Source organism: Ambystoma mexicanum, chromosome 8 (assembly GCF_040938575.1).
Source record: "Ambystoma mexicanum isolate Mex_15411 chromosome 8, UKY_AmexF1_1, whole genome shotgun sequence".
Taxonomy (NCBI): Eukaryota; Metazoa; Chordata; class Amphibia; order Caudata; family Ambystomatidae; genus Ambystoma; species Ambystoma mexicanum.
The window spans coordinates 1,143,310-1,165,923 of NC_090929.1; the positions used below are offsets into that span (position 1 = coordinate 1,143,310).

The 22,614-nt window shown below is 50.2% G+C and overlaps 1 protein-coding gene across 1 annotated transcript in view; it reads left to right on the plus strand.

Moving 5' to 3' along the window:
* Window positions 1-263: 263 nt before the first annotated feature.
* The window catches only part of COL27A1 (collagen type XXVII alpha 1 chain), a 1,990,256-nt gene continuing 1,967,905 nt past the window's right edge, over window positions 264-22,614 (plus strand). The window contains exon 1 of the mRNA XM_069609095.1: window positions 264-600. Within this exon, the coding sequence (XP_069465196.1) occupies window positions 566-600 (35 nt within the window). The 5' untranslated portion in view covers window positions 264-565. The remainder of the gene's footprint in view (window positions 601-22,614) is intronic.

The window sequence follows — 22,614 nt, forward strand, 5'->3', positions numbered from 1 at the left end:
GTGCACCCCGCCTCTCTCCCTCCTCTGAGGTACACCCCTGCTCTCCCATCCCACACCTGCGTGTCGCCCCCCGCCTCCACTCCCCGAGTTTGCATGCAGGCCTCTCCTGTCGCAGGGGGGCTCAGCTCCACTGCCCCCTGGAGGCAGCACTCACTCCAGGAGCAGCTGAAACCGGACACCTGCCCCCTCCATGCCGTCCACGTCTGAAGCTGTTTAAAAGGACAAGGGCCGGCTTATACTACCCGCCCTTCCCGCCTGGCCCCGCCGGAGCCCCCACCCCAGCCTCCGCTCCTCTGTTGCACTAGTTCAGTCCTCATCTGTCCCCGTCAGCCCCCCAGACATCTTTCCCTGACCCCAAACCCTTCTGCCCTTATCAGAACCCCCCAGCCCTCCTCTGCCCCACCCCCCATGAGCATCCCCTGGCAGGCGGCTGGGGGAGTGTGTGGTGTGGGAGTGGCGCCCCAGGAGCCCAGGTCCCGGGGGCCCGGGCTGCTGCCGCTGCGAGTCTCCGAGTCTCGCTTGGATTGAAAGGCCGCCTCTGGCAGCGGGGACCCCATGCCCACAGATGAAGCTCGGGTCTGGAAGGAGAGCCTGCACGAGGTAAGTGCGGTGGGGGCCCCTCCAGCCCCGGCAAGTGGCCCCTGCTCTAACCTGCAGCGTCCCCGCGTCTCTAGGGCCATGGGGGGTCCTCGGGTACTTGAGCTGCTTTAACCTCTTCGCTTCCTAGCACCGTCCGCTCCCGGAGAGGGGACATACATATACATCAGGGTGCCCGGGGGCTCGGGGAATCGAGGGTTCAAGTGAGGTGCCGGGAAAGGTGCGCCTGGCGCGCGCACGCGCGCACGCACACAGACACACGCACACACTGAGCGCAGAAGGAAAGGTGTATGCAGAAGTGATATGAAGGGTGGGAAGGGCACGAGGAAGCAGAGCGGGGTACAGAGAACGACAGGAGGCGAAGATACAGGGGTGTGACCAGTGAACAGGTGTAACATTAATAGGTGCTAAGTGGGAGAAATGAGTAGAAAGGGGAGACCGGGCGCAAGGCCTGCAGACAGGGGGTACACGAGGAGAGGGCAGGCTGAGGGGGGGAGGGGGTACACGAGGAGAGGGCAGGCTGAGGGGGGAGGGGGTACACGCTGAGGTGAAGGGTAGAATGAAGAGGGTGAGTACACACTGAGATGAAGGGCAGCGAGTAGAGGGTGAGTGCACGCTGAGGTGGAGGGCAGAGTGAAGAGGGTGAGTACACACTGAGGTGAAGGGCAGAGAGTAGAGGGTGAGTACACACTGAGGTGAAGGGCAGAGTGAAGAGGATGAGTACACACTGAGGTGGAGGGTAGAGTGAAGAGGGTGAGTACACACTGAGGTGAAGGGCAGAGAGTAGAGGGTGAGTGCACGCTGAGGTGAAGGGCAGAGTGAAGAGGGTGAGTACACACTGAGGTGAAGGGCAGAGAGTAGAGGGTGAGTGCACACTGAGGTGAAGGGCAGAGTGAAGAGGATGAGTACACACTGAGGTGAAGGGCAGAGAGTAGAGGGTGAGTGCACACTGAGGTGAAGGGCAGAGTGAAGAGGATGAGTACACAGTGAAGTGAAGGGCATAGAGAAGAGGATGAGTGCACACTGAGGTGAAGGGCAGAGAGGAGAGGGTGAGTACACACTGAGGTGAAGTGTAGAGTGGGGAGGGTGAGTACACACTGAGGTGAAGGGCAGAGAGGAGAGGGTGAGTACACACTGAGGTGAAGGGTAGAGTGGGGAGGGTGAGTACACACTGAGGTGAAGGGCATAGAGAAGAGGACGGGTGCACGCTCTGAGGTGAAGGGCAAAGGGTTGAGTTGACGCTGACTGTAAGGATCGAGTGTGCAAAGTGTGGGCACGTTTATAAGAGAATGAGTGTTGAGAGGATGAGTACACATTGAGATGAAAAGCGGAGCAGGGAGTGTGGGCACTCCAGGAGAGGAGTGAGGGTGAAAGAACTGCACAGATAGGTGGATTTGAGAGGGTGGGGGTGGGTGGGCAGAGAAGAATCCCGATACTGACCGCCTATGCAAAGTAGAGACGTACATCGGTACGGAGAGGTACGGGGACAGGGAGGAGTACTGGGGTAGGGAGCGGTACCAGGAAAGGGAGAGGTACTGGAGCAGGGATGGGTAAAAGGATAGGGATAGGTACTGGGGTAGGGAGAGGTACGGGGACAGGGAGGGGTACAGGGTTATGGAGCGGTTTCCAGGAAAGGGAGAGATACTGGGGTAGAAAGGAGTGCAGGGGTAGGAAAAAGTACAGGGGTGGGGAATGGTACTGGTTTAGGGAGAGGTACGAGGCGGTACTGGGGTAGCACACGTAGGGAGAAGTACAGAGGTAGGAAGGCGTACAGGGGTTAGGTAGAGGAACAAGGGAAGGGAGAGGTACAGGGGTAGGGAGAGGTAAGAGGGTAGGGAGATGTATGGGGGTAGGGAGAGGTACAGGGGTAGGGAAAGGTAAGGGGATAGGAAAAGGAACTGGGGTAGGAAGAGGTACTGGGGTAGGGAGAGGTATGGGGTAGGGAGAGGTATGGGTTAGGGAGAGGTAAGATGGTAGGGGTGGTATGTGGGTAGGGAGAGTTTCAGGGGTGGGGAAGGGAGACGTAAAGGGACAGGGATATGTACAGGGGTAGGGAGAGGTAAAGGGATAGGTACTAGGGTAGGGAGAGGTATGGGGGTAGGGAGAGGTAAGAGGGTATGGAGAGGTATGGGGGTAGGGAGGTGTATGGGGTAGGGAGAGGTACAGGGGTAGGGAGAGGTAAGGGGATAAGGAAAGGAACTGGGGTAGGGAGAAGTATGGGGGTAGGGAGAGGTACTGGGGTAGGGAGAGGTATGGGTTAGGGAGAGGTAAGATGGTAGGGGTGGTATGGGGGTAGGGAGAGTTTCAGGGGTGGGGGAAGGGAGAGGTAAAGGGACAGGGATATGTACAGGGGTAGGGAGAGGTAAAGGGATAGGTACTAGGGTAGGGAGAGGTACTGGGGTAGGGAGAGGTATGGGGTAGGGAGAGGTATGGGTTAGGGAGAGGTAAGATGGTAGGGGTGGTATGGGGGTAGGGAGAGTTTATGGGGAGGGGAGAGGTAAAGGGACAGGGATATGTACAGGGGTAGGGAGAGGTAAAGGGATAGGTACTAGGGTAGGGAGAGGTATGGGGGTAGGGAGAGGTATGAGGGTATGGAGAGGTATGGGGGTAGGGAGGTGTATGGGGTAGGGAGAGGCACGGGGTCGGGAGAGGTATGGGGTAGGGACAAGTCCAGGAGAAGCGAAGGGTGCTGGGATAGGGAGAGGTAGGGGGCAAAGGTAGGTATGGGGTAGCACAGATAAGAAGTGCAGGGCTAATGGCGAGGTATCGGGTAGGGAGTGAAAGATACAGGGATAGAGCATGTCCCCAGGGCCGAGGTACAGCCTATGGAAAGCAAAGCACTGCGTATGGAGAGGTATGGGGATACGGTTCCCCATGCCAGCTGCGAGGAGGTCACCCGGACCTGTTTTTTTGTCTACGTCCTTATAGCCCGGTACAGAGAGGGGGAGTTCAAAAACAGACATATTGGAATGGGAGCACAGGGCTAGAGAAAGGTACAGTGGGGGAAGGGTGCAGGGGTGGGCGGGGGTTGGGTACAGTGAACGGAATGGGGCACTGAGAGTCACGGAGAGGAGCACAGGGCCAGATAAAAGGTGCAGTGGGGGAAGGGTGCAGGGGTAGGGAGAGGTACAGTGAAAGAGCGGGGCAGTGAGAGTCACATATTGGAGGACATGACTAGAGAAAGGTGTAGTGGGGAACGGCGCAGGGGTAGGGAGAGGTACAGTGAAAGGGCGGGGCAGTGAGAGTCACAGAGAGCGGCACAGGGCTATAGAAAGGTGCAGTGGGGAACGGGCAGGGGTAGGGAGAGGTACAGTGAAAGGGCGGGGCAGTGAGAGTCACAGAGAAGGGCACAAGGCTATAGAAAGGTGCAGTGGGGAAGGGTACACGGGTAGGGAGAGGTACACTGAAAGGGCGGGGCAGTGAGAGTCACAGAGAGGGGCACAGGGCGAGAGAAAGGAGCAGTGGGGAAGGGTGCAGGGGTACGGAGAGGTACAGTGATAGTACTGGGACAGTGAGAGTCACAGAGTCACAGAGAGGAACACAGAGCTAGAGAAAGGTGCAGTGGGGAGGGTGCAGGGGTAGGGAGAGCTACAGTGAAATGACTGGGGCAGTGAGAGTCACAGAGAGGAGCACAGGGCTAGATAAAAGGTGCAGTGGGGGGAGGGTGCAGGGGTAGGGAGAGGTACAGTGAAAGGGTTTGGCAGTGAGAGTCACAGAGAGGGGCACGGGGCTAGAGAAAGGTGCAGTGGGGAAGGGTGCAGGGGTACGGAGAGGTACATTGATAGTACTGGGACAGTGAGAGTCAAAGAGAGGAACACAGAGCTAGAGAAAGGTGCAGTGGGGAGGGTGCAGGGGTAGGGAGAGGCACAGTGAACGGACTGGGGCAGTGAGAGACACACAGAAGCACAGGGCGCCTATTGCACCCCGTCGGGTTTGGTCAGGGTGGGAGGGGGCGTAAGAGGAGTATGCCCGGGGCTACACAGCTTACCCCTGTCTGTCATGCTGCTGTTTGGGGTCTAAACCCCTTTTGAGGTAGTGATGGTGGGTGGCAATAGACAAACCACAAGGGTCGCCGCCTACCACTAAACACACATTCTTGGTGCATGAAGGTGGCAACACAACCCCCCCCCCCCCCCCGAAACAATGCGCTCTGCATTTCATCCAAAACGACTCCCACATCTGCAAGGAAAGTGAAGGATGGAAGCCTTGGCCTCCTCGCACCCATGGAAGTGTTCCATGTGTGCATAGTGGCCACGGGCTGCCCTATAGAGTGCATAGGGCCCACGGGGCTGCTATATAGGCCATAATGTCGCCCTGTGCGCAAACTGACTCTCTAGACACCACCTGCTACTCTCCTCCCTGCCACCTTGTAAACTGTGCCCCTCCTCTGTGCCCCTCAGCATACTACCACCCCCCTCCCCACCCCCACCTGTATATCAGTTCTGTTGTTACCTCTGTAAAGGGTCCGCTGCTTCTCGCAGCCGCGCTCAATACATACAATAATAATATTGATGACCATATATAGGGCGCACAGTGCTGATAAAGAGGGCAGAGTATAGGTTGTAATTTGTTAAAAACCAGTTGACAAAATGTGGAATTTCTTCATTTGCTTCAAACAAGTGCATCTTTGGAACTCCGAGAAGCGTCCGTCGGCCCCCAGACGCCCCCTCACACTTGTGCTCCCCCCTCCACACTGCTCAGATATCAGAAACTCAAATGCCCTTTCCAATGGCAAGCTCTGAAAAGAGCAGATGACCACTTCCACCAAAGATCCACGAGGGGGCGCCCAAGAGTCGCATTCAAGGAGACCATAGAATCCCAACATGAAACACCGCACACAGACAAAGGGAGCTAGAGCAGAGACATAGAGCGGGCCTTAACAAGCAATAAACACACCGGGTACTGGAAGACCCAGCAGGAAACCCCCTGTGTACTGGGAGAGACGCTGGGGCACTGCAACATGCACTGGAAGACACACCAGGAAACCCCCTGTGTACTGGGAGAGACGCTGGGGCACTGCATCATGCCCTGGAAGACACACCAGGAAACCCCCTGTGTACTGGGAGAGACGCTGGGGCACTGCAACATGTACTGAAAGACACACTCTGGCCATGCACTTAAGTACTGGGGGAGAGATTGGGGCCATACACCGTGTACTGGAAGGCCCACCAGGAAACCCCCTGTGTACTGGGAGAGACGCTGGGGCACTACAACATGTACTGGAAGACACACCAGGAAACTCTCTGTGTACTGGGAGAGACGCTGGGGCACTGCAACATGTACTGGAAGACACACCAGGAAACCCCCTGTGTACTGGGAGAGACGCTGGGGCACTGCAACATGTACTGGAAGACACACTGAGGCCATACACTTAAGTACTGGGGGAGAGATTGGGGCCATACACCGTGTACTGGAAGACACACTCAGGCTATGCACTTAAGTACTGGGGGGGAGATTGGGGCCATACACCGTGTACTGGACGACACACTCAGGCTATGCACTTAAGTACTGGGGGAGAGATTGGGGCCATACACTGTGTACTGGAAGACACACTCAGGCTATGCACCAAGTACTGGTGAGACGCTGGGCCACTGCAACATGTACTGGAAGACACACCAAGAAACCCCCTGTGTACTGGGAGAGAGGCTGGGGCACTGCAACATGTACTGGAAGACACACTCAGGCCATACACTTAAGTACTGGGGAGAGATTGGGGCCATACACCGTGTACTGGAAGACACACTCAGGCTATGCACTTAAGTACTGGGGGAGAGATTGGGGCCATACACCGTGTACTGGAAGACACACTCAGGCTATGCACCAAGTACTGGGTGAGACACTGGGCCACTGCAACATGTACTGGAAGACACACCAAGAAACCCCCTGTGTACTGGGAGAGACGCTGGGGCACTGCAACATGTACTGGAAGACACACCAGGAAACCCCCTGTGTACTGGGAGAGACGCTGGGGAACTACAACATGTACTGGAAGACAGACCAGGAAACCCCCGGTGTACTGGGAGAGACGCTGGGGCACTGCAACATGTATTGGAAGACACACTCAGGCCATACACTTAAGTACTGGGGGAGAGATTGGGGGCATACACCGTGTACTGGAAGACCCACTCAGGCTATGCACCAAGTACTGGGTGAGACGCTGGGCCACTGCAACATGTACTGGAAGACACACCAGGAAACTCCCTGTGTACTGGGAGAGACGCAGGGGCACTGCAACATGTACTGTAAGACACACTCAGGCCATACACCTAAGTACTGGGGGAGAAATGGGGGCCATAGACCGTGTACTGGAAGACACACACAGGCCATACACTTAAGTACTGGGGGAGAGATTGGGGCCATACACCGTGTACTGGAAGACACACTCAGGCTATGCACCAAGTACTGGGTGAGATGCTGGGCCACTGCAACATGTACTGGAAGACACACCAGGAAACCACCTGTGTACTGGGAGAGATGCAGGGGCACTGCAACATGTACTGGAAGACACACTCAGGCCATACACTTAGGTACTGGGGGGAGAGATTGGGGCCATACACCGTGTACTGGAAGACACACTCAGGCCATACACTTAAGTACTGGGGGAGAGATTGGGGCCATACACCGTGTACTGGAAGACCCACTCAGGCTATGCACCAAGTACTGGGTGAGACGCTGGGCTACTGCAACATGTACTGGAAGACACACCAGGAAACCCCCTGTGTACTGGGAGAGAGGCTGGGGCACTGCAACATGTACTGGAAGACACACACAGGCCATACACTTAAGTACTGGGGGGCGAGATTGGGGCCATACACCGTGTACTGGAAGACACACTCAGGCCATACACTTAAGTACTGGGGGAGAGATTGGGGCCATACACCGTGTACTGGAAGACACATTCCGGCTATGCACCAAGTACTGGGAGAGACGCTGGGGCACTGAAACATGTACTGGAAGACACACTCAGGCCATACACTAAGTACTGTGTGAGCTACTGGGGCAGTACACCACATCACACTCAGACTATGCACTAAGTACTGGGAGAGATACTGGGGAACTACACCATGTCCTGTGAGAGATATTGGGGCAATACACCATGTACTGGGAGAGATACTGAGGCAATACACCATGTACTGGGAGAGACACTGGGGCAATACACCATGTACTGGAAGACACGCTCAAGCTATAAACTATGTACTAGGTGATGGACTGGGGCAATATACCACATGCTGGAGGCATACTGGAGCAACCAACCATATACTGCTAGACAGATGGAGGCAATGGACCATGTACTTGAAGGCACACTGGTGCAATACAACAATATTTTGTCTCGGGAGGATAGCTCAGCGACAACATGCTCGCCTTGGAAGCAAGACGACACAGAGCAACGCAGGTTCGATCCCCGGGTCCGCGCTTAGAAACGTCTGGGTATTAAGCGTGTTATAAATAACCTATCATATCATATCTTATCAAATCATAACATGTACTCGAAGACACACTAGACAATACATTATGTACTGGGAGTGTTACTGGAGCAATATACCAGGTACTGGAGGTGCACTGGAGCAACACACCATGTACTAGAAAATACACCAGGCAATACACTGTGTACTGGGGGAGTTACTGGGGAAATATACCAGGTACTGGAGGTGCACTGGAGCAGCACACCATGTACTAGAAGATACACCAGGCAATGCACTCTGTACTCTGGAGAGACTGGTGCAATACAACATGTACTGGAATACTGTCATGATTCACCATTTCCGCCCCTTCTGGACTACATGGTCCATCAAACACCGCAACATCCTTTCTAGTATACTCCCAATATGGCCGACGCCATTACGAAGTTTCCTGTCTAGTGTTTGAACTGACCTGCCACTTCCTAGAAAACAGACGCGCCCCCACGGCTCTGTGCGTCTCAATGCTACCTTTCCGAAGTTCCGGCAAGTGTATGTCTAACTTCCCCCTACTCCCATGCTTCCCCCTTGTTTAGCAGTTCCCAATTCCTTCCTGGTAATATTCTGTTCTGCCCACGCTTACCGCTTGTGGAATTGTTCATACCGCCTTCTCCTCGGGCCCTTAGCCTGGATCCGTACTGCACTCGTATTCTGCCTTCGGCACAGTGCAAGCCTTTCGATTCCTTCCTGGTTCCCAAACCCTTCCCGGACTCAGATCTATTCTTACCCGATCCTCCCTGGAATACTGAATGACTGCATCTCTCCGAGGCTGGTACCCTAACAGCACACTGGCGACATAGGACACTCTCGCGTATCTGTACAAGTCCTGAACCACCAGAAAGAAGGAAAGACCTCCGAAGAACAAGACTACAAAGGATAAACAGGTGATATTTGAGGCGGAGTGTGACAGTTTGAGACGCCAAGGTCTTGATATTGAAACAAATATGGAGGCTGCTGTTCAGGACCTCATGAGGGGAGTGCAAGAGTTAACAACCGAAGTACAGAATCTTAAAGCCAAAAATGCTGCACTGCAACAGCTTGTGCTATCCAGGGACTCTGCATTCTGGAAAGTGCCATGGTTGGGGGCATAGTGGACAAGCATGATGGAACCACCAAGGCTCTACGTTCCTTCCTTGATTCATGTCTGGTGCATTTCACCTTCAAACCATACTATTTCTGTACACCCAGGGCTAAAGTGGGATTCATAATCTCTCACCTCTCTGGAAATGCTTTAGCCTGGGCAACTCCCTTAGTGAATGCAGGGGACCCGCTCCTGGACAACTATGAAGGATTTGTGGACGCCTTCAAAACCATGTTTGACCGTCCTGAACAAGTATACAGTGCTCAAGAGAAACTGTTGGAGTTCCAACAAGGCAATCAAGATATGTTGTCTTAAGTAACCCACTTTAAGCAATTGGCCAAGGAGGCGAATTGGCTCGAGAAGTAGGCTTTACGTTGTTTTGTCATGGGTTAAATGACAAAATCAAGGATGAACTGGCCAGAGTGGCCCGTCCAGGTTCCTTCCAGGCTTTGTTAGACTTGTCCTTACAAATCGACTTCTGCATCCAAGAGAGAAATGCAGAAAAGGGAAAGACACAGGGCCTCATTACACGGATGGCGGTAACCATGGCGCTAGAAGCGCCATGGTTGCCGCCGGAGTCCGGCATGGTGAATGGCGGAATTACCGCCCCATTCCAAGGTTGGCGAGGGCGGTAATTCCCCATTCACCATGGCCCTTCCCCATTCCCATTTGAGCCCCCACAGGGCACAATGGGAATGCGGAAGGAGCAAATAACGGTACCGCAATTAGCGGTACTGCTATTTGCTCTGAAGTCCCTCAGCGGGTCTCTTCCTTAACGTGTGGGCTGACCACACGTTAAGGACGGACCCACTGAGGGACCTCGTAGTAGGGCGGTAAGGGATTACCGGCACCGGTGCCCTTACCGGTGCCGGTAATCCCTTACCTCCATCCATGTAATGAGGCCCACAGTCATTACCACCGAAGGTTCCCTTGGATTATGCTAACCCAAAAGAAACAGCCTTCCCTCACTCTCCAGATCCTGAACCTATGCAACTTGGTTACTTGCGGGGACCTATCTCTCCACAGGAAAGGATTTGTCGGATAAACACTGGACTCTGTTGTGAAATGGTAAATGTATAGTGTCTCCTTTGTGATTAATGTTGGCCTAAGCCTAGTGCTCTACGAGGAAAACCGCGTTGCAAAGTTCCGATTTCAGACCGACTTTGCCACCATTTTAGGATTCATCTGCCATTTTGATTTGTGTTCGTACGATTCTCTGTTCTAAAATGATGGACTGTGTTTTCAACTTGCAACCAAGCCTCCTGAACTTTGAGTCCTGTTAATGTATAGGTTGTCCAAGAGCCGACTGTTTAGACTAGGTAAAGAGACCTTGCGTTCCATATGAACTGTCATCTAAGTATTGTCTGCGCACATAAGACTCATCCCTGTATAAACATTGGATCGGGATCCGAGAACATACACCACCATTGTACCTTCATGGAAATGCAAACTTATGTAATCCTTTTGCATATTATTGTATAAGCTGTATGTGAACTAGGCACACACTCTAGACCACAAATTATTAACGTGAAGAGAGGCTGGACAATATTATTCGAAATTGTATAAAAGTACAAATGTTTAGACGTCCAGCACTCTCTCACCTCTCATTGTCAGGCTGGTATACATTGCGGGATGTTGAGAGCCAGATAGCTATCTGTGTTTGGTGTATTTAATTTGTGGTACTCAGCCTTGATATTTCTTTGCTCTTACACTGTGTGTATTGTGCCTCTGACAAACACTTTGTAAGAAATTGTCCAATAGCCCCATCTCGCCGTCCGGAAAACGCCAGCTCCCGATCTTGAACAGAGCCCAGCTTTGGGATAAAGGTACATGCTCCGATTTTTCTCCTCCCATGAACTGTTAACATTCAAATAGCTTGGTGATACTTCAGGTATTCTTGTCAACTGCCAATAGGGAGAAGAATTCCGTCCTCGCCCTGGTGGATTGTGGTGCTATGGGTATTTTTCTGGACCATGAGAGGGCTTTGAAACACCATATACCTCGAGAATCCAGAGAGATCATCCAGGTGGTCGAAGGAATAGATGAGAAACAATTGGGGGTCATTACAAGGTGGGTGGTAAGGGATTACCGGCACCGGTAAGGGCACCGGTGCTGGTAATCCCTTACCGTCCTACTACGAGTTCCCTTTGCGGGTCCTTCCTTAATGCCTGGTTTTACCAGGCGTTAAGGACGGGACCCGCAAAGGGATACCAGGGTCAATAACAGTACCGCAATTTGCAGGACCGTTATTGCTGCCTTCCCCCTTTCCATTGAGCCCTATGGGGGCTCAAATGGGAATGGGGAATGGCTCTGGTGAATGGGGAATTACCGGTCCCGCCGACCTCGGAATGGACCGGTAATTGCTCCATCCGCCAGACCGGAGTTGGAACTAATAGCACCATGGCTATCTCCAACCTCGTAATGAGGCCCATTGTCTTCTGGACTCATAACCCAGCAAACCATGGAATTACTACTGTCAATAAACAACCACCAAGAGATGCTACGTTTTGACATAATAATGACAGCTCATTACCCGATGGTTTTGGGCATGCCCTGGCTCCAAAAGCACAACCCATATATCAACTGGGCAGCCGGTTTCTTGTTTCTAGGTTCAGAATTTTGTCTATCTCATTGTCTGTTCCAGAATATGATGCTACCCATATCCGCAGAAACCCAGGCTTCCGAACAATCATCCATTTTTGTGTCCAACATTACCCAGGTACCTGAAAAATACCAACAATTTTCAGATGTATTCTCATCAGCTATTGTTCAATCACTACCTCCCCATCGCCCTGAAGACTGTGCTAACGACACTGAGAATTCTGCAGTTATACCATTTGGAAGGATGTTTATACTTTCTGAACCCGAGAAAAGAGCTCTACGTGAATACCTGGACACCAACCTCGCCAATGGAACCATTCGTCCTCCTAAGTTCCCTGCGGGGGCCTCATTATCTTTTGTGCCCAAGAAGGATACCAAAGAACTCCGACCCTGCCTGGACTACCGGGGTCTTAATCAATGTACCCTTAAGGACCGTTATACATTACCACACATCTCTGATATCTTGGAAGCGGTATGCAGTGCCATCATCTTTACCAAACTTGACTTGGGTCGCTTACCATTTGATCCATATAAAGGAAGGCGATGAGTGGAAGACTGCCTTCAGAACACCCTTCGGACATTTCGAATATTTAGTGATGCCATTTGGTCTAGCCAATGCTCCAGCAATTTTCCAGCGCTTTATGAACAGAGTCTTTTCAGACATGCTATTTCTTTTTGTTATTGTTTATCTGGATGATATTTGGATTTATTCCAGTGATCCCATACTACATCAAGAACATGTGACTCTGGTCTTACAACGTTTGCGAGAGAATAAACTGCTGGCCAAGCCAGAGAAGTGTATTTTCCATGTCCCTACTGTTCATTATCTGGGATTCATTTTAAGTCCTCAAGGAATAGAAATGGATCCTGCCAAGGTTGACTCCATCCTTTCGTGGCCTGCCCCTACATCAGTAAAACAGATACAATCCTTCCTGGGACTTGCACATTTTTACAGGAAGTTCATCCCTACATTTTCTGCCATAGTACAACCTATAGTTGCATTATTGAAGAAAGACATACCCTTCAACTGGTCGATGGGTCAAGAGACCGCCTTTCAAGAACTAAAACAAAGATTTACTCAAAGACCCATCCTGGCTCAACCTGACATCAATAAACCCTTGCTGGTGGAAACTGACGCCTCGGACTACGCCATAGGGCCAGTCCTAAAACAAGAATTGAGGACAAGGAAGAACATCCCATTGCATATTTGTCTCGAACTTTGAATCCTAGTGAAACAAATTACTCAGTACTGGAGATTGAATTGCTCGCCATCCGGCAGGATTTAACAGAGTGGCGTCATCGACTCTTGGGTGCCAAGTTTCCTGCACAAGTTCAAACTGATCATTGGAATTTACAGGTCCTTCAGTCCCTGGAGTGTATAAACAGTCATCAGGCTTGTTGGGCCTTCTTTTTCACCCAATACCTGTTTCACATCCACTATGTACCCGGAACAAGCAACATAACAGCTGACACATTATCTAGACATCCTGACTACGAACCTGATGAAGCCTGTGCCTTTCCACAGATGTTTCCCGAATCTGTGCTTGTAGCCCAGGCCAACTCTCTATTGGATAACATCCGCACTGAGACCCCACTCTCTGAACTCTGGAAGGAATACACCAAGACTAACAAATGGTTTCTCATTGCCAAGGATGGTTAACTCTTTAATGACAAGTGTCCAGTTATACCTACACAAAACTTGAGAACCAAGATAACAAACCTCTGTCATGATATTTTCCATTCCGGGCATCGGGGCATTACGGTACTCTTCGACTCACCCAGAGAAACTTTTCGCGGCCTAGAATGGCTGATGATATAAAGGCATCCATTCAAGCCTGTGCTGTCTGCAGTCAGAACAAGTGCGAAAATAGAAAACCAGCTGGTCTTCTTCATCAACCTGCATTGCCGGACCGATCTTGGGAGATAATTGCCACTGATTTCATTGTAGAATTACCTCCTTCCAAAGGCTTCACAACCATCATGGTTACCATCGATCTGTTTACCCATATGGCCCATTTCATTCCCTTGGATAAGCTACCATCGGCACAAGAAATGGCAGGAATTTTCTTCAATCACATCTTTAGACTGCATGGCCTCCCTTCCAAAATCATCTCAGACCGCGGACCTGAATACATTTCCCAGTTTTGGAAGTACTTGTGCCAAATGTTGGGTATTCAACGTGCCTTGTCTTCAGGATACCATCCTCAGACCAACGGGATAACCGAACAAGTAAATCAGACCCTAGAACAATACCTACAATGTTTTGCCTCCAAGGTCCAGGATGATTGGTCAGTTTTGATTCCAGTAGCTGAATTTGCATACAACAATTATGACCACTCTGCCATTAGGACAAGCCCTTTCTTTTGCAGTCAAGGATTCCATCCATCTGTTCTGCCAACACTCCTGCCTCACTCCACCCCGGTTCCTGGATAGAGCATTTGGTCACTGTACACAAGGACGTGAAAGGACATTTAGAAAAGGCCAGGATGGATGTTAAACGATATGCTGATACCAGGAGGACATCTGGTCCTATGTATGCCATCGGTGACAAGGTCTAGCTTTCCTCTAGCCTCGGCACCTACAACCCAACAAGCTGGCTCCATGATTCTACAGGTCCTTTAAGATAAAGGAAATCATTAACCCTGTGACATTTCGACTTCAATTACCTGAATCCTGGAAGAAGATCCATCCCGTTTTTCATACGCTCGTGCTTAAACCCTATTCTCAAACCACCAGGACAGCTCTATGACCTACCCCTGTACTCATCAATGATCAAATCGAATTTGAAGTTTCCAGGATATGCGATTCCAGATATAGAAGAGTTCGACTGAAATACTTAGTGGAATGGAAAGGTTATCCTCCCAGCGAACGAACATGGGAACCTGTGTCCAACATGAATGCCCCCTGTTTGGTAGGGAAATTCCATCCATCCCATCCAGGTAAACCTGATGGATCACAGTTTAAGAGGGGGCATGCTGTCATGATTCACTGTTCCACCCCTTCTGGACTACATGGTTCATCAAACACTGCAACGTCCTTTCTAGTATACTCCCAACATGGCCGACGCCATTACGAAGTTCCCTGTCTAGTGTTTGAACTGACCTGCCACTTCCTAGAAAACAGACATGCCCCCGCGGCTCTGTGCGGCTCAACGCTACTTTTCTGAAGTTCCGACAAGTGTGTGTCTAACTTCCCTCTACTCCTGTGTTTCCCGCTTGTTTAGCGGTTCCCAATTCCTTCCTGGTAATATTCGGTTCTGCCCGCATTTACCGCTTGTGGAATTGTTCATACCGCCTTCTCCTCAGGCCCTTATCATGGATCCGTACTGTACTAGTATTCTGCCTTCGGCACGGTGCGAGCCTTTTGATTCCTTCCTGGTTCCTAAACCCTTCCCGGACTGATATCTATACTTACCTGATCCTCCCTGGAATACTGAACGCCTGCATTTCTCCAAGGCTGGTACCCTACCTGTACGCTGGCGACATAGGACACTTGCCCGTATCTGTACAAGTCCTGAACCACCAGAAAGAAGGAAAGACCTCCGAAGAACATGACTCCAAAGGATAAACAGGTGATATTTGAGGCACAGTGTGACAAATACACACCAGGGAATACATTATGTACTGGGAGAGTTACTGGGGCAATGTACCAAGTACTGGAGGTGCACTGGTGCAGTACATGTACTGGAATACACACCAGAGAATACTGAAGAGAGACTGAAGCAATATACCATGTATTTTTCCCCAGTACATTAGTATTGCCCTTGATATCTCGGTACAATGTACTGCTGCACCACGTCATTTATTTGTTTATTTATTTATCTCACGCCGAAGCCTGCAGTTATCAGGGCGCAAACCAACACAAAAATATGCAACAAAATAGACAGCACACAAAGGAAGACTAGGCAGGGGGAAACTCAGTTATTCAAATAAACACGTTTTTAAACGTTTCCGAAAGGAAGACAGATTCCTTTCCTGCCGTAAGTCAATAGGCAAGGAGTTCCAAGTCCGAGCTGCCTGCGCCAGAAAAGACCAGCCGTTCCCCTTCACACGCTTAGCTCTAGGATGGACCAGAAGATTGGTGTTTCTGGAACGCTGAACTCTCCTTGGCTCTTATTGTACTTGGCTTTGTTTAAGGTAAGTAGAGCCGCACAATAAAGGCACCTGTGTGTCAAGGTGGTTATGCTGAACTGCACCCTGACAGCTCCAGGCAGCCGTGCAGATCCGCGGGGAACCAGGTGACTATCCAGATGCTCCGTTCTGCACCACCTCAGGCTTATGAATGCTACGCTTACTGGCACCACTCAGAAGTGCATGGCAGGAATGAATCCTGGACGCGGTCGCAGCTCTAGCCAAAATGTCACAATTATGATCAGAGACTAAAGGTCTGATATTTCTCAATAGTCTCCAATGGTATTGCACGTTTTTGGCAAAGCTGCCAGTGTGCACCTCCGCACCTTCACTTTATTGAAAATGGAGATAGTAGGATCGAGCTTAGCTCCAGAAGAATTTGATCTGAAAATCACAACTTCCTTTTTTGAACTTTTTAGACACATCCACTGTGCAGCCATCTAGTGTTCAACAGATCTGTAGATGGAGGTTCACCTATCAGAGTCACTGGCATAATTACCCCTCAGCTCTATCAACAACTGGGTGTGATCGGCATAGTACTGCACCCCCATTTGTATAAAAAAGTCGCAAAGAGGCTTAATGTACACATTAAAGAGAGCAGGTGACCAACCTGCACCCTGAGGAACTCCACAATGTAGGGGAGTCAGATCAAAGGCGTCCTTTCCACAGTGTACCAACATATCTTCTGTAGTTTAATAAGGAACAAATCCAACATCTGTCACTCGCTGAGCAGCTGTCACTCTCTGAGCAGCCGTCACTCTCTGGGCTGCTGTCACTTTAGAGCAGCTGTCACTCTCTGAGCAGCCATCACTTTAGAGCAGCCGTCACTCTCTGAGCAGCCATCACTTAAGAGCAGCCATCACTCTCTGAGCAGCCGTCACTCTCTGAGCAGCCGTCACTCTCTGAGCGGCCATCACTTTAGAGCAGCCGTCACTCTCTGAGCAGCCATCACTTTAGAGCAGCCGTCACTCTCTGAGCAGCCGTCACTCTCTTAGCAGCCGTCACTTTCTGAGCGGCCATCACTTTAGAGCAGCCGTCACTCTCTGAGCAGCCATCACTCTCTGAGCAGCCGTCACTTTAGAGCAGCTGTAACTCTCTGAGCAGCCATCACTCTCTGAGCAGCTTTCACTCTCTGAGCAGCCATCACTTTAAAGCAGACGTCACTCTCTGAGCAGCTGTCACTCTCTGAGCAGCTGTCATTCTCTGAGCAGCCGTCACTCTCTGAGCAGCTGTCACTTTAGAGCAGCCGTCACTCTCTGAGCAGCCATCACTTTAGAGCAGCCGTCACTCTCTGAGCAGCCGTCACTCTGTTAGCAGCCGTCACTCTCTGAGCGGCCATCACTTTAGAGCAGCCGTCACTCTCTGAGCAGCCGTCACTCTCTGAGAAGCTGTCACTCTAGAGCAGCTGTAACTCTCTGAGCAGCCGTCACTCTCTGAGCAGCCATCACTCTCTGAGCAGCCATCACTTTAAAGCAGACGTCACTCTCTGAGCAGCTGTCACTCTCTGAGCAGCCGTCATTCTCTGAGCAGCCGTCACTCTCTGGGCAGCTGTCACTTTAGAGCAGCCGTCACTCTCTGAGCAGCCATCACTTTAGAGCAGCCGTCACTCTCTGAGCAGCCATCACTTTAGAGCCGCCGTCACTCTCTGAGCAGCCATCACTCTCTGAGCAGCCGTCACTCTCTGAGCAGCTGTCACTTTAGAGCAGCCGTCACTCTCTGAGCAGCCTCTAACCTTAGAGCAGCCTTTGCTCTCTGTGCAGCAGTCAGTTTAGAGCAGCCACCACTCTCTGAGCAGCCATCACTTAAGAGCAGCCGTCACTCCCTGAGGAGCCGTCACTCTCTGAGCAGCTGCCACTCTCTGAGCAGCCGCCACTCTCTGAGCAGCCGTCACTCTCTGAGCAGCCATCACTCTCTGAGCAGCCGCCACTCTCTGAGCAGCCGCCACTCTCTGAGCAGCCGTCACTCTCTGAGCAGCCGCCACTCTCTGAGCAGCTGTCACTTTAGAGCAGCCGCCACTCTTTGAGCAGCCGCCACTCTCTGAGCAGCCGCCACTCTCTGAGCAGCCGTCACTTTAGAGCAGCCGCCACTCTCTGAGCAGCCGCCACTCTCTGAGCAGCCATCACTTAAGAGCAGCCGCCACTCTCTGAGCAGCCGCCACTCTCTGAGCAGCCGCCACTCTCTGAGCAGACGTCACTTTAGAGCAGCCGCCACTCTCTGAGCAGCCGCCACTCTCTGAGCAGCCATCACTTAAGAGCAGCCGCCACTCTCTGAGCAGCCTTCGTTGTAGATAACATTTCCCGATACGCTCATGATCTAAAAGGTCAAACGCTGCTGACATCTCTACACCAACAGCCCAGTCTTACCTCTCGCCATAGCATCCCACATGTGGGTTTGGAGGTCCAAGGAGGCGAAGAATAGAGAAGCAGTCCAGATGTTCCTGGAACTGCATAGTGGCAATCTTATCAACAATTGGAAAGAGAAATAAAACATTTGTGATCGGCCTCAGCTTCACAGCCTCTCTGGGATTTAGACCTGTTTTCTTTAACTAATGGCGTCTGGAACAGTCCCGTGAGCAAAAGTAGCATTCACAAATCATGGGGGGGGGGGGGCACACATTTCCACGTTCCCTAGTACACGTTTGGGCAGAATGGTGGCACCAAAACAAATGGTAGGACTCATATTCCCAAGTATCTTTTTATCTGAACCACAGTGACGCATTTAAATGAGAAGTTTGATTGAGTGGGGCTCCCCCCGAACTTCCAATGGTTCGTCATGATGGGCTATACACAGACTATTTGCAATCGTCACGAGCTGAGCAAACGCTGCGGCAAACGCCTCCTGAGCTCTGACGCTATTGTCCTTGGTAGGAATGAAATATTCAGGCTGCACCGTGGGTTTCTCTAACTTTATTAATATTTCAAAAAGCTTCCTAGTGTTATTTTCAGCATTTCGAATTTGTTGGTTAAACATTGTTTTTCCGTTTCATAAATTGCCAGCCTATAGGCTTTTTCCAAAGATTTCAATATTACTTTATTTGTATCGGTCTTAGTTTTAAGCCAGAAAGCCAGATATGCTCTGCCTGCCTTTGCTTCTTTTAAAGGTTATCTAAACCGGTTGTAAACCAGGTATCATGGATCAACCCATTTCTTACAGTTTTGAGTTTCGTAGGAGCTGCCTGGTTCGGCAAAATCACAAAAAATGTGCTGTATGAGGTAGCAAGAACACACCGAGTATCTAAATCCGTAGTAGAGTCCATAAGCGTAATAATACAGCCCGTAAGATCCTCAGTCTTTCCTGTTTTTAAATCCCTACTGAAGTCATCCAGAACTTGATGCATTGATGCACCGTGCCATCCAGTGTTAGGCAGAATCCTGTGCAGTTCCCTTAGGGAGCACTACAGAAGATTAGGACTACAGGTGAGAGCAATAAATCCCCTTTGGTCTCAGTCTGTACCACACAGATTTAGTTGGTAGCGGTGGCTGAGCAGTCAGACTTATCTCAAGAGGGAGATGAGCAGTATTCAGGGTTTACACAATAGGCCTTCAGTACTATGGAACAAGGAAACACTGACCAAAGCTTTGTATCAAAAATAATATATATATATTTATTTTATACACTTCTAGTTAAACACATCTATCACAGTTCTTAAAGCAAGTTAAATTCGGTCAAAGAAAGTATACCCAACTCCCTAGGTAAATTGTAGACAAGTTTGAGCAAGAGTGAAAACTGAGCAAAACGGCACAGTGTAAACCAAACACAAATGGCACTCTAGCAATTTCTCACAAGGGAGGGAAAGCACAAGTTATACAGAAATATCTTCTTACACACCCTAGCAACACTTACCATAAGTTTGTGAACAAGATTAAGCAAGGCAGTGCATCAGTATAGGCAATACATAAATGAAAACTGAGCAAAATGGCCTTTCACAAGGTTTAAAAGTGGGAAGGAAAGGGTGGTTATTAGAAGTAGGAACACCAACACATTTCTAGTTGAGAAGCAATCTAGAGAAGGCAGTTCTAACAAATGTATCCAGAGCCAGTAGGTCTGTGCCAGAGTCAGTGTTACAGGGCAAGGGCCCAGGAGCAAAATGTTCTTGTAGCTGCAGTCAAGTCTTTGGTTAACGATTTTGAAAATGTGGATGCAGAAAGTGAAAGACATTGTTAAAAGAGAGGGGCGGCCAACCCAACAGGTAGGTAAATGATTTAAAACACCTTTAGCACTACCACGTAGAAAGGGTGGCCTGGCGGAAAAATGTACCTTATAAATGAAGAAGTGGCTCCTGCGGTGGCAGTTATTCCTGGTAGTTCCTGCAGTTCGGGGATCCAGCAGAGGAAGAGAGGCTCTCGTCGTGGAGGAAGGTTCGAGTTACTGCATTACGCAGGGATGAAACCAGCCGCAGTGCTGCCCGACGATTAAAAGGTACGCTCCTTTAAATCGCGGTCCGGGTGGACTGGTGCCTGGCTATCCGGTCTCTGAGTACGGGGTACTGGTGATTCGACCAAGGCAGGTCCGGGAAGGCGATTGGCAAATTGGTTGGCCCCACCAGCTCAAGGGAAGAAGGCTCTTGTAGATGAAGATCTTCTCTCGTTGTGTTGAGAAAAGTGGTGAGATGCTGAAGCAGGGCTTCACCGGGGTTCAGTCATTGCAGCTGTCTTTGGCTTCTCTCCTCTTCAGCTTCTAAGTTCCAGTGGCAACATCTTGCTCTTCCAGTCCTCAGGACCCTGCTTTTATGCAAAAAGATCCCCATTCATACAGCCTAGCTGTCACTCACACAGTGGAGTGGGCATCTTGGCGGGAGACCCTCCAGCCTATCAGGATAGAGTGCAACATGGGTTGCTGAGGCAACCCTGTCCAGGCGTCCTACTCCCCCTCCCAAACAACAGACCCACCCGACTCAGTGGCGCCGAAAGGAGGGCTTCTTGGCAGAAGCCTGCCAAAAGGACGAACAAAGGATCCCCGACCTGGGTTAGGAGTTTAGAGAAAGACATGAGAAAGAAGTTATATTACATTTCTGGCAAATAAAACCTACTGGAGTAAAGTTAATATTAAAATACACCGGCGGTATGTTAGAGGCTGTCAGAAAATGTGGTAGCCTCGAACAATGGCAAAATCCCATAGGAAAATATTCACGGTTGAATATTTACAGTAGTAAGCACTGCCACCAGCCAGAAACTTTTGAGAGAGGGACTGTACGGTACCCTCTCGGAAATGAACATAGGGAAAAAACTATTAACCCCTTCCAGTACCTCCATAGTAAGATGGGTTGTACTGGTTTAGTTCACACAAATTGACTAGTAAAGTCAATGGGGACTTTACATGCCCTGGGAGACAGTAGTCAGTCCCAGGGTATGGAGTCTATGTTTGGGAGTCACTACGACACCCCTGTGTCACTGCACAGAGGGTGCTGTGTAACACATGTGAATAAAGATGGTTCCTATGGAGGTGAGAGAAACCCCATAGACATTAAACACAAAAATAGCCTAGAACACACATAGCAAAAAGCCTAAAAGTGGGGAAAAGAGCCTCACTCTTAGCAGGAGAAAAAACAAACCCTTCAAATCCAGCAAAGCTGCTGGGGGACTCTATAGGTAAGGGAAATTAGCCATATGATGAGAATTCTCCCTAACATCCAGAACTTGATGTATTGTTGCACTGTGTCATCCAGAACTTGATGCATTGATGCACTGTTTCATCCAGAACTTGATGTATTGCTGCATCGTGTCATCCAGAACTTGATGTATTGTTGCACTGTGTCATCCAGAACTTGATGCATTGATGCACTGTTTCATCCAGAACTTGATGTATTGCTGCACCATGTCAGCCACTACTTGATGTATTCCTGCACCGTGTCACCCAGAACTTGATGTATTGCCACACTGTGTCATCCAGATCTTGATGTATTGCTGCACCGTGTCAGCCACTACTTGATGTATTCCTGCACCGTGTCACCCAGAACTTGAGGTATTGCTGCACTGTGTCATCCAGAACTTGTCGTATTGCTGAACCGTTTCATCCAGTACTTGATGTATTGCGGCACTTGTCATCCAGAATTGATATATTGCTGCGCTGTGTCATCCCGAACTTGATGTATTGTTGCACTGTGTCATCCAGATCTTGATGTATTGATGCACCGTTTCATTCAGAACTTGATGTATTGCTGCACCATGTTATCCAGAACTGATGTAATGCCGTACACCGTGTCTGTCAAGACTATCAGACTCTTTTACCGGATTGATCTCAGAATCTGCTATATCCTCTTCACTGCTAGAATTACTGCACAGCCCCAAAACCCCTTCCTCCTCCTCACCTGATGAGGTAGAATAGTTTAGCTTCTTTCTTCGGGATTGCCGCGCTGGAGTCTTCTTCTTTGTGAGCAGATACGGTCTGCCCCGAAAGGAATCCACCATGACTCTATATAGAGAAATTCACGGTGACTCCTCTCCGCGACAGCCAGATATATTTCAGGGGAAAAAGCCACAAAGGCATAAAAAACCCCACAATGTTTCGAAGAGGATTGTCAAATAGGCTGATCCGATGAGAGGTAATCTTTCCGTAACTGAAGCAGAAGTCTCCGGAGGAGCTCTCCAAGATGGAAGTGAGGATGATAAACACAACTTCACAAGCAGAAAACGAAGAAGAAGGAGAGGTAGGGATCCAGGAGGAAGTGGCAAGTAACAACAGATAGACTTGAAGCAAGGAAATGGAAGAGGGTGGAAAAGGGGAGGAAGGTGGAACAAGGATTGCTGAA